General features: G+C 38.6%; 1 protein-coding gene across 1 annotated transcript; it reads left to right on the top strand.

Moving 5' to 3' along the window:
* The first annotated feature begins 1,495 nt into the window (after positions 1-1,495).
* Positions 1,496-4,374, top strand: LOC139740792 (uncharacterized). Its single transcript, XM_071651365.1, has 3 exons — positions 1,496-1,762; positions 2,771-2,976; positions 3,548-4,374. The coding sequence occupies exons 1-3, from the start codon at positions 1,557-1,559 to the stop codon at positions 4,372-4,374; spliced, it is 1,239 nt and encodes a 412-aa protein (XP_071507466.1). The 5' UTR covers positions 1,496-1,556.
* The last annotated feature ends 11,729 nt before the right edge of the window (positions 4,375-16,103 follow it).

Genomic DNA, 16,103 nt, shown 5'->3' with positions numbered 1-16,103 from the left:
AGTTCACCTTCATAAACATAAGGATTGAGAGAATGTAGCAATATTAGTAGAACACATCATTGAAAGTTTGAGGAAAATCGGACAATCCGTTCAAAAGTTATGCATTTTTGAAGTTTTTGTGCAGTAACCGCTGGATGAGAAGACTACTGCAGTGTGTGAATAACTTAGATGTCACATGCGTACAACAATATAAGGAAAATATAAAGAGAATTTCACAAAATTTCATCTTTTGAAAAAAGTACACATTCGTCCGACTTGTTACCGACAAATGTTATGGGTAGTATTATTCCCCCTGCCTTTAGAAAGAGGCAAGTCAAGTGCTCTTTTATTATGCGAAAAAAGTGAAAATATGTAGAATTTTCTTTACATTTTCTTTATACTGTTGTACGCATATGACTCACAAGCTGTAGTAGTCTCCTCATCCAGCGGTTCCGACACAAAAATTTTAAAAATTCGTAACTTTTGCATCGATTGTCCAATTTTCCTCAAACTTGCACTGATGTGTTCTACTAATATTGTTGCATTCTCTCAATCTTTATGTTTATGAAGGTGAACTTGTCCTTTAAGTTTCTTACTGTTACTTAACCCATTACATATGGGAACCTGGTATACCAGGTTCCTTAAATGTAGACAAGAGCACCTGCATTTGTGGCCTAAATTCATGTTTATTTGTGTTATACTGCCCAGAAAAGTGGCTTGATAGAAAGATTAGAGTTTCTTCTATCAGCATTTGTCCTCTTTCTGTAGCAAAATTGCATATATCACAGTATTATTTACCCTTTTATCCCATGTAGTTTGTGCTTGTTTTGCTGTACAACTCGTATGAAGATGTACATAGCTATCAAGACTGAGCTCAGCAGATTTCAGTGTTCCCTGACCCCATTCAGGTGTCTCGTTTTGTGTATAACAAAAGAGTCTCTAAGCCCATCAGGGTAGACTCTATTCATACCTCGCGCCCAATTGATACTTTCATTTTTCGATGACACATGTCTTTGTAGTTGACCATGGGAAGGGGATACATGTACCGCTTAACTGCGTTCACACAGGCTAATTACCACCCCCCCCCCCCCCCCCAAAAAAAAAAAAAAAAAAATCAAACCCCAAACAAGCTAAAGTGCATATACACAGGCCTTATGAAAAGTCCAAACCACTCTTTTTTTTAATGTGTTGTGAGGTAGGGTCTCATGTTGTTCGGTCTAATGCTAGTGATGATCTGGAATTGTCAGCTTCTAACTCACATGATACTTCAGTGCCATGTGTGTGAAATCTTAATAAATAAGAACAAAAGTCTCCATCATGCTAGGAATTCTATGGGATGTGAATTCATAAAGAAATGATAGAAGCTGGAGAATCTCACTTTTTTATGTTTGTATTCTTCCCTTTCAAACAAGCTTCTATCAAATATTGCATCTTACTTCTTTCTTCTGTAAAGTTTCAATTTTGTTCTCACTCTTTCCCCCACCTCCCCCCCCCCCCCCCCTCCTCTTTCCAGTTCGCTCTCTCAGGGTTCCCACCATAACTTCACCCTAGATGTAGCCTGCCCCAACGTCTATAGCATGGAGCACACCGTTGCTACCGTCAGCTTCAGGTCACCCCGCCGGGGGGACATTAGTCTCACCCTCTTCTCTCCGTTTGGCACCCCGTCTGAGCTTCTAGCCCCTCGCCGGCTGGACAGCAGTGATGAGGGAGTGGTTGAGTGGCCCTTTATGTCCGTCCATAACTGGGGGGAGGACCCCAACGGGCAATGGACCCTCCAATTCAGGTAGGGTGTGGCATGCTGGGCTGGTTGTCTGTTTTTCACCTTTGCCATGTATTGGTGGTAGACATATTGGCCCGAATTCATGAAGGGGGTACAATTGAAACCATGGTTTAAGACATGGTTTATGCAAATTTCTTCTGCGCATTAAGATACGATTGACAGATTGCATACAGCAACAGACGTCCAGTAGCAAACACGCATCGATACACTCATGTCCAATGTATGCCTCTTTCATGTTTATTCTAGACCATGGGGTAAATTTGGACCATGGTCTAAGTTTAAACAACCTTCGTGAATTGGGGCCATTTTGTTTTGTGTTATCATTCTTTTTGTTCAAGGTTTTTTCTTCTTTTGTACATTGTGAGAAGATGAAAATTAAAAACGCTCCAGGTATCTTGTGGGTTGATTCCCATTCAGAGCAAATCAAATAATGATTGATTAGGTCTATAACCAAGAGATCATAAGAGTATTGCAAATGAAATTGATAAGTATAGACTGACATTGCTGTTTTTTACTCCTTTCCTTACAATTGCTTACTTGCTTATTTCAAGTGGTGTTCTCGATCCACAATGGCACTCCAAGTTTGTCTGTCCAGCATTGCGGTCTTTATCTCGGTGTCTAGACCAGTGCCTCGCTTAAATGATCAACAAAGTTGATCACTGGTCTTGCACTACTTTTTGCCTAGTCCTACAAGCAACCAAAGACAAAGAAAAAGAATGATTTTTATTTTCAGATATATGAATGGTCAAAACTTTTTTACATTTTTTTTTCTGCCAGCCAAATAAAACAGCTTATTCTAGTAGAATCCTGAAATAATTTTTTTTTTTTCACGCACAAAACTTCACTTAATGTTCTTTAAGATTCAAAGAAAAGCAGGTCCACGTCATGTGTGGGTATTGTGTTTATGAGCAAGTTTAAATAGTTGTAGGAGAATGACAGACTGCCTGTTAAGCAGTTACAGGTGCTGTCACACAAGTCAACTAATTCTGGAAGGATATTCTCCACCCACAGTTACAACCCAACACCCGCTGGTGCTGCTCTTCCCGAAGATGAGACTCTTGACTTGGATCCACGCTTCCAAGAAAGCGTGGCTGTGCTGACGTCATGGGGACTGACCATCTATGGTGTGCAGGAGTCTCGACGGAGTGGGGAGGAGGAGGTGAAAGAGGAGGACAAAACGGACGAAGACACCCCAGCCATCTACCCTGACGACGCAGGTCAGATTTCAAGAGAGGATCCACTGTTTATTCAGCTTCACTTTTGATAATTCAAATAAAATCATGCCAACAGAATACTGAGGACAAATGAGAAGATATGGAAACTAGACAAGTTGCCCTGGTAACAATCATTAGTGATAAAACAGGCAGAAAAAAAGACATGTATGGACATGATTTAGAGGGAGATAGAACAATTAAAAGGAAGAGAATTTAAGTAAAACAGAAAAATAGGGTGCAGACTTCTCCTGAAAAAAAAGGAAAGAGTAAAAAAGACTAGGAAGGTTGTATGTGTTCAGTCACATCTACACTGATGATATTGATGGTGAATGGAGCTGAAATGTAGGAATATAGATATGTATTGAAGAGTCACACATTTGAATCTTTTGCCACTATTTCTAGTATCTTCATTCCTTGTCCTTTTCGTAGAGTTTGTAGTTTTTGTATGCACGTAGAATCTCCTCAATCTTTATAACATGTTTTATGTTTGTATTATGTTGAATTGCCAAATAAATAATGATATAGTACCTAGTTGGTTTCAAAGTTTTGCTCTCTTATATTCTGTTCTTCTCAGGTAAGAGTGACCAGAACACTATTAAAAAGATCTACAACAATGAACAGAAGGAGCCAGAGGAGATCAACCTTCATCCGGACGACATCGTTCAGGGCGTCCCGATGCCACCAAACTTGAAGCATAACATCAACGCCGCCTCGGGTGCTATCGACACCACGAAATTCGACGGCTACCTGCACACCCGTTACGGAATCACTTTCCTGACAGGATTTGCCAAGCGGCTGCTGGAAGGCGACCCCATCGCAACCTACCTGGCATCCCTGGACGAGAGGTCACTGGAGATGCTCGGCAGAGAGCTTCCTCTGGATGACCTTTTTGAACGAATGACGGAAGAGGATGAGGAGGAGCAGAAGAGAGACGAGCAGTGGGAGCGCCAGTGGAATCCCGACAAGGGGCTCGAGTTTGAGAAAAAGGCGGATGAGGAGATGGACTTACTCGAAGAGTTTGAGAGAGGAAATAAAGAGATGGGAGGCAGGAATTATGGTGGTTTTGATGGTCTCTCGAAGGACCGTGAAAGAAATATTGAAAGGTCGGGAGAAGATCTCTACCATCCAGCAAATTTGGGTATGGCTAAAAAGTCATCAGATTCTCGTGATTCTAGTAGACAGAGGGGAGGATACCTATGGGATGATGTTGACAATTCTGCAGAAAAAAGGGAGGGGGAAGATAATACAAATGTGAGAGATTTTGGAGCCAATTTTCAGGCAAAGAATGTAGTGTATAACAATGTAGAGAAAAAAGAAAGTAATAGAAATAAGGAAGAAACAGAGGAGGAGAGATTATACGATCTCATTGCTGCTTTGCAGGAATTGTTAGAGGAATCTTGAGTTTGTTTTAACCCGTTGAGGACGGACTGATTTTGCTACAACACGCATTTCCCGTAGACCCCTGCCCGAGTATACTCGGGACTCGTCCTCAACGGGTTAAAAGACCATTTATTCATGGCAGTGTGCTTTCAGATCTATGTGCTGGGTGCTGAATTTCATTTTGTAGAAATACCCACTTATTGATACAGAAATCTTTTTTAAAATATTTTATATTTTTGTAGTTGAAGTTCAAGAAAGAGTAGTTACATCAGAATTCCTATATACAATGTAGGTCTTGAAGTCTCAGGTTATGTAATGTTCTTTTTAGTCATTTAGGTCATGTATTGAGAAAGGTAAGACAGTAGTATTTGTTTGTTATGGGAGAAGAGGGAAGTACTTGTTTTCTTCATGTCATATTTCAGCAGATTTCCAATATTCCTTTCTTTTGTCTAGGTCATTTCCTTCTCCCCCTTTTGTGTTACATACTTTTAGTCCCACAGGGTCATGTAGCCTTGATTGTGATTTCGATATCACAAAGCAGGGGAGGAAATAGTTGTACTGCGAGAACATGTTACAGTTTGATTGAATGCTATATTATCCAGGGAACTAGGCTTTCTGTATTAATTTGTATTTGATTAGTTTATTTTGTATCTTTTATTTATATATTTTTTTGAGATTGTAATTTTTGAATCCTTATGCACAGTATTTTAAGGTTTAGGTGAAAGTCTTTAATGCCTGAATACGTAGATTTATCATGGATATGGTCTATCACAATGGCATCAGAACAGAATGATGTAAAATCTTTGCTAAAAAAAAAGATCAGGAATGTATGTTCCCAAATTTACTTGGTATCTTTGTTAAGAAACATTGTAGACTTCACCAGAAACTGTACATTTGTTTTGTCATTTCTCTAAACTGATCCTGAGCTAGATGATATGTGTACTTACTGGGTGAAACCTACTAGTCTAATTTATTTCTTTCTGAAGCATCTTTTTATTTTATTTTTTTCAATACATTGTGCTCTATAGTCAATGAATTATTAGAAGTTGTTGAGATGAAATTTTCACATGAATGTTAGAACTGACTGCCAGCCAGTAAAGTAATGTGTGTGTGATCATGTTTATCACAAGAATGTAGAATGAAATTGATGTGTAGTGAAGTAACTAGGAATTAATAAATGTGAAATGTTTTCAAAAACTGGAAAAAAAAAAAGGAATCCAACTTTACAAAATGATGTCCCCTCAAGATAGAGCTAATTGGTTCAAGGTGGTTAGTCAGGTCATGGTGACATTGAAGAAATCATTGTTGCAGGTGATTGACAAATTGCCTTTAATACAGCGACATAATCCTTGTTGTTGTTTTGTGTGTGATACTATTACACATTAAACATGGCATCATGTTATAAAGTAGCCATTCATGTTTTCAGGTTGTTGCATTACACACCATTCTTTGTTCTTCATGAATGTCACTATTTTATCTTCAGTAAAAGTGTTTTCTTCATTTTTGTGCTGAAGGTGGATCTTGAGCCCTCTCCTGTGTTATACAGGGTCAATCAGTCAATTTCGTAGTATACAAATGATGCAAAGGTCTGAGTGCATCAGGCGGAATTGTTTGCATAAGGTAACTATGGAATGCTTAACCAGGGTTAAGCATTCCATAGTTACCGCATGCACACTATTCCCACTGATGCACGAAAAGACATGCATCATCTGTTTTATAGAATGGGGGACAATTTTCTTGCCAGAAATCCGTTTTTTGATCATGTTACCTGATGGCAAATTTACTGGATGCATTTCATTTCGCCTTGCCAGAGACGAAAACCATGCATCCAGTAATTATTTGATGCATGGCAAAAGTACTGGATGCATGGTTTGCTAGCCCGTAGGCGTCTCTTACTGAGAGCGCAAATGCTTGTTTTGTGCGTGAACCTTTGCTACAAGTGCGCGATAACATGTTTACAGTGGCTATCCTCTGCGAGGCAGCATGTGGCCAGTAAAAAGTAACACACGGCTCTCGACCAATGAGATCGTTGGATTTTTGTTACCTGTTCTATAATACATATTGCTGGAGGGAAAAAACAACAACAAAAACATGACTTCCATACAGCACAAAATGATATAACACAGAGAGTTCCCCAGACACAAATGAAAAACAACATTAAATTGTGTTCATTATACAAGTGAATGCATTTTGGGTTTTTGTTCCAATAATATCACAAGGAATCAGAGGATTTTCTTATGCATTTTTATGTTAGGGTTCATTTTGGAAAGATAGCAAATGATTGTCTTAACACCCAGTGAAAGGAACAACCAGTGAATGTTTGTGCTGTGGGATAGATCAGACCAACACAAAAAAGAAATAATGTAACTTTATATTTGTAGACTGACTTATTTTTGGCTGGAGCATTACATTCCACTCTTTCTTCAGCTTTGAAAAGTTTATGACGAGTGTGTACCCTTATGTAGAAACTGTATCATAACTTGCCGTAAACTGTTTTAGCAGCACTGCAGATCATTAGCTGTTGAGTTCACATATCCTCAGTTGTAGAATTGTTACTGTTTGTGGGTTTTTTATTTTGCCCATTGTGGGAGAAAAAGAGAATTTTGGAGTGATTAATTTGTCAAGGAAACCTACATTGTATGTACATGTACTCATATCTTTTTTGTGTTTCAGCTGAGTACATGAGTAGGCTTCCATTGAAAACATTAACATGCTTGTGGCGTGGGAGGTATTGTTATTTATGTGTTTATCGGTAAACTGACAATAAATATATGCAACAGTAGTATTCAGCGGACACACTTTTGCTTTTTATTGTGTTTTGTTTGTTTTTTCATTTGTCCTGTGCATCAGATTTGCTAGCTTTGATGTTATAAACAACCGTGGATGTGAGCACTTTTTGCAAGACAGGAGAGTACAGTGTACGGGTAGTTCTTGCTTGAGCCATCAGACCCTTTCTTTGCTTGCAATGTGTGCATGTATTTTACTTGCCTTTATTTGTAATGTGAGATGTTCACTTTACCGCATAGAAGTTGCTCTTTTAATGGTCATTCATTCATCCCCATATCACAGTTGATGTAGTTTGCTGACTGTTGCTAGTCACCTGGGGTGAACCACTTTACTGTAGCCTCTTTCTGCGATCTTTCTGCTTTATGTCTGAGGGTCTTTGTGTGTGTGTTGGGGGGGGGGGGGGGGGGAGGGGGCGTTACAAAGCATGCACCCTATTCCATGCAAGGAGAAGTGAAGTGGGGTCTTTCATGTACCTGAGTAGTGACTTATTCTCTGGGAGTTTTTTTTTCAGCATTTTTATGTCTCTTCGAGATAGCTCAGCTTGACTGACTATTAAGCATCAAACCCAAGCTTTGTTTTCTAGTAGAAACACGATGCTTAGACTGGTGATGATTGAAATGTTGTAGTTGTGCTGCAGTTGATGATGGTGATAGTGAGTAAGGTCATGGCAAGCATTTATGGCGGCAATGATTATTCACTGATGGCCTGCATGCTGCTGGATGCAGTGAAGTTCATTGCAGGAGGAGGCGTCATGTCTGATACAGTGTATTAAGGATTTATTCGTGATGATAAAACTGAACAATCATGGTGATGATTGACTGGTTGTATGGTGGTGATGACAGTGACAATGTTGACGGTGATGGTTTGTTGCTATGGTGATGATGATGCTGTTGCAGGTGGTCATTGTAGTTGTAGATATTGCTACAACTGTTGCTGGTTGTAGTTTTACTTGCCAATTGCTGTCATAGATTTGCTTGGTGATACGTAGTTGTACAATTTTGTAGATAATTGTTGACGATTTTTATTACAATCCTGGTTGCAGATTGTTATTTTAGATGGTGGCAGTCAATGCAGTCACTGCTGCTTCTTGTAGAAGTGGTCTCAAGAGGTTATTGTAGACGTTCGTGGAAGGTAGTGACAAGTGGTAGGTACCTACGCTTTGCCAAAATGGCATCGAGTGCGATTCTCACGTCGTGAATATCATAATAATTATGGAACAATACATAATAACGACATACACATATGTATAACAAAATCGATGATGGCAGTCATATATTTTTATTAAAGCGCAAGTCACACTTTGTCCAACTTAACTTCATAAGTCTATTAATATCATGCCCAAAAAGATGATTAAATGAAGTTTTGTGTTTGTTTGTTTGTTTGTTTGTTTGTTTGTTTGTTTGTTTGTTTTTTGCATTTCAGTGGGGGACCTTGTGAGGTGATGACATCATCACTTCTGCCAATTTGATTAATTATTTGATTTTGACAGCAATAGACCTTGTTGGTAATATATTCAAATTCTATGTCTGCTTCGTTCACAAAAGTTGCCTTCAGGCACCACAAGGCTTGCCAGTGCTTGCCCAAACCTAGCAACAACTAAGTCACTTCCTGCCTTTGAAACTTGATTGGAGGGAGTAGGTAAATGAAATGGTTCGTTAATGGGCTGTATAAAAAAGACACTCGCGATTTGTAATACATTACAGAAGAGGGTTTTTTAATAAAAAACAACAACCATAAACGTTAAAATGTTACAGCTCTGTATTATTTAGGTCCACATTTGATGAAACCTCAATAAATGTAAGCTTGACCGATTTAATTCTTATCTTGTAAAATCATCTTCAACATGACGTGAAAGAGTACTTTCATGGAGGTGAATACCGGTACACATGTAGGAATAGTTACTGCCTGTGAGTGGGAGGGTAGTGCGTTGGCGAACAATGACTGGTACCACAGCCGTGATGTCACAATCATACGTCACAAAAACTCACATTCAATACGTATATATTCATTCAATATGGATAAATAATGATGATGATAATGAAGATGATGATGATGATGACGATGATGATGATGACTACGACGATGACCCATGAGTGTCAGTTATTGCAAATGTCCTTAATTTTTTTTTAAAGATGATCAGTGGCAATCAATGATTCGCGATACCGAGGCAGGGAAACAGCGCCATATGGAAGTGATGGCAAAACTTTCATGAGGCTGAAATGACGTCATTGAGAAAAAAAAATTAAACCCAATTGTGATAAAAATAACTTTGCGTGTTCATTTCCATCTACCTTGTCCATATCAATATGTTAGGAAAATCTAATGAGACATAGATTATAGTGTATCTGACATTTTGAAGAATGAACATTGGATTTTCTAATCGTCTATCTGCCATTCGATAAATGTCATCGACAGTCGTGTACTGCTGTGAAAGAAAACTAAACTTGAGAATGACACAGTCATAGCTTCACCTGTAAAACTTGCACAATATCCTGTGCTCACTCATAGAGTCAATCTCGTTACAGCTTTCCCATTATTTCTCCTTCAATTCAGCCAGTGAGCGTTGTCACGGAAATTCATGAATACCAACTAAGGTCAGGTAAGCGTGGACTCTCGCCTCTGCAACCACAAACAACATCACACTTATCATGATTGTGATCCAAGAAAAGACTTGGGTAAAGCTTGTATTCTCCATTCCACGCCTGCCGAACACCTCTTTAATTTATTTATTGCCTCTTGTTCATTACCTCGCGAGAGAGCGGCGGCGAAAAAAGCAGGTTTAATCATGCGATATGTTTCCCCACAATCTCCCCCTGTATCTCCGTCCCTCCATCACCACATTTACATCCTTTCCTCCATATATTTTAGTCCACCATCCATATTTTCCCCGTCTGTTCGACCCTCAGCCTTTCCCAATATTTCCATCTCGTCATTACTCCATCCCTCGCTCAATCCATACATCTTTTCACCTCATCCTTACATCTCCATCACTCCATCATTCCATCACTCCATCCCTCCATCACCCATCCCTACATCTCCTTTTATTCATCCCAACATCTTTAGCTCTCCATCCTTGAATCTTAATCGCCCAATCCTTCCATCCTATAACGTCCAGCCTTTGATGGACATAATATATCTCCATCTTCCCATTCCTATATATTCATAGCTTATCATTACAGCTCCATCATTCCTCACTTTCACAGATTTTTACAGATCTTTCCCTTCTTTTCTGTAACTCCATCCCTCCATGCCTGCCCCATATAATCCATCAATTGCTCATCACTTTGTATATAGCTCCAGCTCTCCATACCCTACTCTTACCTTCTTTTTGTATCTTAATATTTCCATCCTTATCATCTTCATCTCTCCATTCCTAAATCTTCATCCCTTGACCCTCCATCCACCCATCCCTCTATCAGTCCATCCACCAATCGCTGAGCCAAATCACCGAGGGTGATTTGGCTCAAGCGCGTCGCTGCCTTTAGCTCCAACTGGATCCCATGGAAGACCATCTCTTACATCCACAGCCATCTTCTCAGATGGAAAAATAAAACAACAAACTACAGCTCCACTAACCATCCATCCCTTGATCTCCATGCTTTCCCCCATTTTCCTTCATTATCATTTTCATTCCTATACCTTCACCATCCCATTCCTGAATCTCCATTCACTATATGACTATCTTTCTATCCATACATCCCCCACCAATCAGTCTCATTCTGTCATTCTCATATCTCTCTTTCTCCTAGCTTTTATCTTCTTCCCTTCCTCCCTATTAAACATTTCATTTTTCTACTCCTCCGTCAGCACGTCTGTCCTTGCATTTCAAACCATCTTTCTTGGGTGTGTATGTGGCCCTGCAAAGGGCCTACCCAGTCCCGGCGTTTTAACAGCAAGCATGTTCTCAAGTGAATGCATGCCAAAACGTCGGGACTGCTCTATGGGTAGGCCCTTCTTCGGGCCACACACCCAAGATAGATTATGTGGCGCACCGTTAAGGCTTCTACCACCCAACGTTCTACCGCCACGGAAGCCTTCAAAGATTTTAAAACCATTTACTCTTAAACTCTCCATCTTTATACTTTCATGAATTACTCCTTTTATCATTTCATTCCTCGTCCCTATATCCAGTGCTCATCACTATAATATATCTACATCTCTGAATACTTACAGTATATTTCCATGTTTTATTTCCTATATTTTATCCCTATATCTCCATCAAGTCTTAATTCTTATATTATGTTCATCCCTCTCTTCTATAATACCGTCATACCTTTGGTGGTTAATCCTTCTCTTTCTCACTGTTTCTTATATATATTTTCATGTTATATGCCATCTCTTTCCTCGTCTTAGTTCTTCAAAGTTACAGCTTGAATTTTTGTTCTGTCGCTCAACATTGAGTATTATGTGTGTGTTTTTTTTCTTTTTTTTTTGTTTATTTCCAGTACCAAATGTCACCACAGTCTAGACGAATGAAGAGCCATGGGAAAGGGAGGGAAAGCCGATAAGAATCAAAGCAAAACAAGGAGAAAAAAAAAGAAACAAATAAAAATGGCAGACGGCCTGAGCAGTAACAGGCGTGGAGATTAAATTGATACAAGTCTTTGCTGCAGCAGTTTGTGGTTTGACAAGAGCAAAACAAACTCAAGCAAAAAACTCATCCTACAGAAGTGTGGTAGATGCCTATTACTCGTTGGCTCTCTGCAGTTGCGTCGAATAATTTTCTACTTATTATTATTATTATTATTATTATTATTATTATTATTATTATTATTATTATTATTATTATTATTATTATTATTATTATTATTATTATCATCATCATCATCATCATCATCATCACTATTCACCATCATCATCATCTTCTTCTTCTTTTATACTGAGACAGATGTGCGGGGGGGGGGGTGAATAATTATTCCAGGCGCTTAACTTACAAAAGGAGTCATATTCCATGGAAGTTCATCTAATCGTATGATTTTGCCAACTTGAGATCAGCTGCATCATACTATTTCAAGTTGGAAAGTGGTTTATTGACAAACGTCACTGGAGTCTCGACATGTATCGCAAAGACCAGTTTCACAGCGGGAAAGAATAGATGAAAGAGCAGAGGAGACTCATCTATTGCTTTGTGTTTTAAAGTTTAATCATGTAACGGTTGACATGATATTAGTGTTGTTTCTTTTGCCAGAGGTATTCATGATGTATGACATCTTTCACGTCTTACTGTCTAATATTCCACATCGTGTCGTTAATCCAGTTTTTTTTTTTGTGAGTTTGTTGTTATTTTGTTGTTGCAGTTTTCTAATTGCTCATTTATTTTTTGATATCTCCATTGTCTTTCTGATCGGTCTTCGTTTCTTTACAGTAAGAACATTCTTCTTTGAAATGATACTTTCTTTATTTTTATTTTTTCTTCTATTCCCCCCAAAAACATGGTAATGAATCCAAAGTCACAATGTTTGTTGACCGTGTATTCCGAATTATATCTTTCTATGCTATTTTCTTATTGCCTGATAAGTATGACAATGATGATGATAGATTTTGTTGGATTAATCCCCCCCCCCTCTCTCTCTCTCTCTCTCTCTTTGTAGACTGGAAGAAAAATGATGTAAAGGAACATGGTGCAGGGATGTAGGACAGTACTTGGTTACAAAGTCATTATAATGAGAAAAAATACTGTGGGCGAGATGGAATTGAAGCATGATAGTCAAGCCATCAAGTAAGTCAATTTTAGCGTCCCCTTATCTCCAGCTACATCCCTCCTACGTGAAATCGAATTTTAGATTATTATAAAGAAAAAATGAATCATTTGAGCCTCATCCGATATCAGTGAATGTATTGAATATTATCTCCACTCACTCAAAACATAGATTTTTTTTTTCTTTGACGTGTTTCATCTTCTTCGAGTTTGTTTCTCGTTTCTCTTTACTCATGGCTCTTCTAGAAAAAAAAAATCTCTCATATCCGTCCTTGCTCTTTCTGAGAGCAGAGACAGACGGGATCTGTATGTAAAAGAAATATTAAGAGATTTAAAAAGATTGACGATCTGAACAAATACAATCTTGGCCTATTTCAACACTAATGCTTGCAAAGTACATACAGTAATTGAATTCTGTTGGTATGACGGCTATCGGCAAATCGTCTGAACCGTATAGTCTCTGATAGTCTCTGGGGGATGTTTCATAAAGCTGTTCTTAAGTTTCGAACGACTTTAGAACGACTGGTGATCAGTTCTTGTGCTGAATTATTGAAATTCTAATATGTATAGCACATCAAAAGTGTTGACCAGTCGTTCTTAAATTGTTCGTATCTATTAGAACAGTTTTATGAACACCCCCTGATCGCAAATAAGCGAACACCGATCGCGGATCATTCTACGACCTATGAAGTCATTGGTCAAGTGGTTGGTTTTCAGGGGTCGTAAGAAGCTTTTTCGAAAGTTTTTCAAGTTGGAAAGTGCTTTATTGATAAACGCCACTAGACTATTCTCCGCACCTCACGTCAGGACCACTTTTTCACAGCGGAGAGGAGAGGAGACTCATCTGTTGCTTTGTAATTTCAAGTCTAATAACGTAACCGCTGTCATGATTACAAGGGATTTTCTGTTTTTGTTTTGTTTTGTTTTGTTTTGTTTTGTTTTCAAGAGGTATGCATGACATTACGACACCTTCACGTTGAATTCGATTGCTCGCCGTTGGAATCAAATACCTTTTCGTACAGTCTAATATCCCATATCGTGTCGCTAATGCAGTTTTTCTGAGTTTGTTATTATTTTGATTGTTGTCTTTTGCAAATTGCTCATATATCTGCATTGTTTTCTGATCGGTCTTCTACTACGCTTCTTGATACAATGATAGCATTCTTCTTTATAATAATACTCTCTTTGTTTTTTGTTTTCTCCTTTTCCCAAAATATGAAAATGAATTCAAAGTCACAATGTTCGTTGATCGTGTATTCCAAAGATATCTTTCTGTGCTGTTCTTTAAAGGGATCATACCGTTTTGGTTGAGACCGAATTTCGGGTTTCAAACATTTTCGGTGAAATAGTGAAAAACCTCTTATGAAGTATGAAAGAGCATGTAATTGTATGAGGAATTCAACGTTTATTTGATGAAAATTTGTTTTTAAATGCTTGAGATATCCGAAAAAGAGCGATTCTGGTAAAGTGTGGGACCCACACTTTATTACGATCGCTTTGTTTTATTTTGTTTTTGGATGTTTCAGTCATTCCAAACCCGATTTTTATCAAATAAACTTTGAATTCCTCTTAAAATGGTATGCTCTGTACTATATCATAAGTGTTTCCTTGGTATTTCGCAAAAAAAAAAGTTATAAGCCCAATTCTCATCTCCATTAATACTGTATAGTTCCTTTAATTGTCTGATAACAGTGACAATGACGATGATAGATTCTGCCCGATTAATCCCCCCTCTCTCTCCCTTACTCTATCTCTCTCTCTCTCTCTCTCTCTCTCTCTCTCTCTCTCTCTCTTCCTCTTTGTTTGTAGACTGGAAGACTTGATGTAGACGAACATGGTAAAAGAATGTCGGTTACAAAGTCATTATAATGAGAAAAAATACTGTGGGCGGGATGGAGTTGATGCATGATAATCGAGCTGTCAGTAAGTGAGGTTTAGCATCCCCTTATATCCGGTTACATCCCTCCTACGTGAAATCAAATTTTAGATTATAGAGGAAAAATGAATCATTTGAGCCTCATCCTACATCAGTGTATGTATTGAATATTATCACAACTCACTCAATGCATTGTTGTTGTTGTTGTTTTGTTTCTTATGTGTTTCATGTTATTCGAGTTTGTTTTCTCGCTTCTCTTTTCTCGTACCTCTTCTAGAAAAATTCTCTCATATCCGTCCTTGCCCTTTCTGAGAGCAGCGACAGTAGTCACGGGATCTGTACGTCAAAATGTTAAGAGATTTCAAAAGATTGACGATCTGAGCAAACATAATCTTGGCATATTTTAACACTCAGCTTGCAAAGCATATACAGTGATCAAATTCTGTTAGTATGACGGCTACAAGGCGATGTATCGGCAAATCGTCTTTACCGTAGTCTCTGATGTTAGGCCCTGGGGGCGTTTCATTAAGCTGTTCTTAAAGTTTCGAACGACTTAAGAACGACTGGTGATCAGTTCTTGTGCTGAATTATTGATATTCTGATAAGTATAGCTCATCAAAAGTTATCACCAGTTGCTCTTAAATTGTTCGTAACTTTAAGAACAGCTTTATGAATATCCCCTGGTCGCACATAAGCGAAGACCGATCGCGGATTATTCTACGACTTCTGAAGTCATTGGTCAACAGTTGGTTGTCAGAGGTCGTAAGGAGATTTTTCGGAAGTTTACAACAAATACTGGTTGGCGGCTGTTGGCGACCGGTAGACGACCAGTTTTAGTCGGCTACAGGATTTCGGTGCTGCATTAAAAGCCTTTAAAAGCTTGTTCGTTTGTTTTGTCGGTTGGTTTGTTTGCATAATTGTTTGTTTATTTGTTTCTTTGTTTGTCTTTTATCGGTTGTGGAATGGTAAGTAGCAGGTCGCCGACTGGTCACCAACACTTTCGGACTGGTCTTCAGTTATTTCTAGCCTTGGTATGAGCATTTTTCGTCGGCAACTAGATTCCGACCAATTGCCGACCAATTTCAGACAAATCAAACACCGATAGCCATTCTAGTGGTTACCAATCGTATTATAACACTGGTGTTTTGTAGAGTCCCCTCGTCGACTACATGAGAAGACACATGATAGGCCCGAATTCACAAAGGTTGTACGATCTTGTTCATTAGTTTAAACCATGGACAAAGACCATGGAGCGCCAAGTGTCGCATGGAATATTTCGTTATGACATCAGTCATTTCGTCTACAAAAAGAATATTTTGTCGACGAAATGACAACATTTCGTCAACGAAATGATATCGAAATAGTCATTTCGTCGACGAAATAACTGCT

Source organism: Diadema antillarum, unplaced genomic scaffold, assembly GCF_040938485.1.
Source record: "Diadema antillarum isolate AM-2024a unplaced genomic scaffold, OU_Dant_1.0 seq00000883_RagTag, whole genome shotgun sequence".
In the NCBI taxonomy this organism is placed as follows: Eukaryota; Metazoa; Echinodermata; class Echinoidea; order Diadematoida; family Diadematidae; genus Diadema; species Diadema antillarum.
Note: the sequence above shows the minus strand (reverse complement) of the source record. Positions and strands in the feature narration are given on the sequence as shown.

Coding starts and splice junctions, on each gene's coding strand:
- LOC139740792 (XM_071651365.1), top strand. CDS start 1,557: ATGGAGCACACCGTTGCTACCGTCAGCTTCAGGTCACCCCGCCGGGGG. Junction 1,763..2,770: donor CAATGGACCCTCCAATTCAG/GTAGGGTGTGGC, acceptor CTCCACCCACAG/TTACAACCCAACACCCGCTG. Junction 2,977..3,547: donor CATCTACCCTGACGACGCAG/GTCAGATTTCAA, acceptor TGTTCTTCTCAG/GTAAGAGTGACCAGAACACT.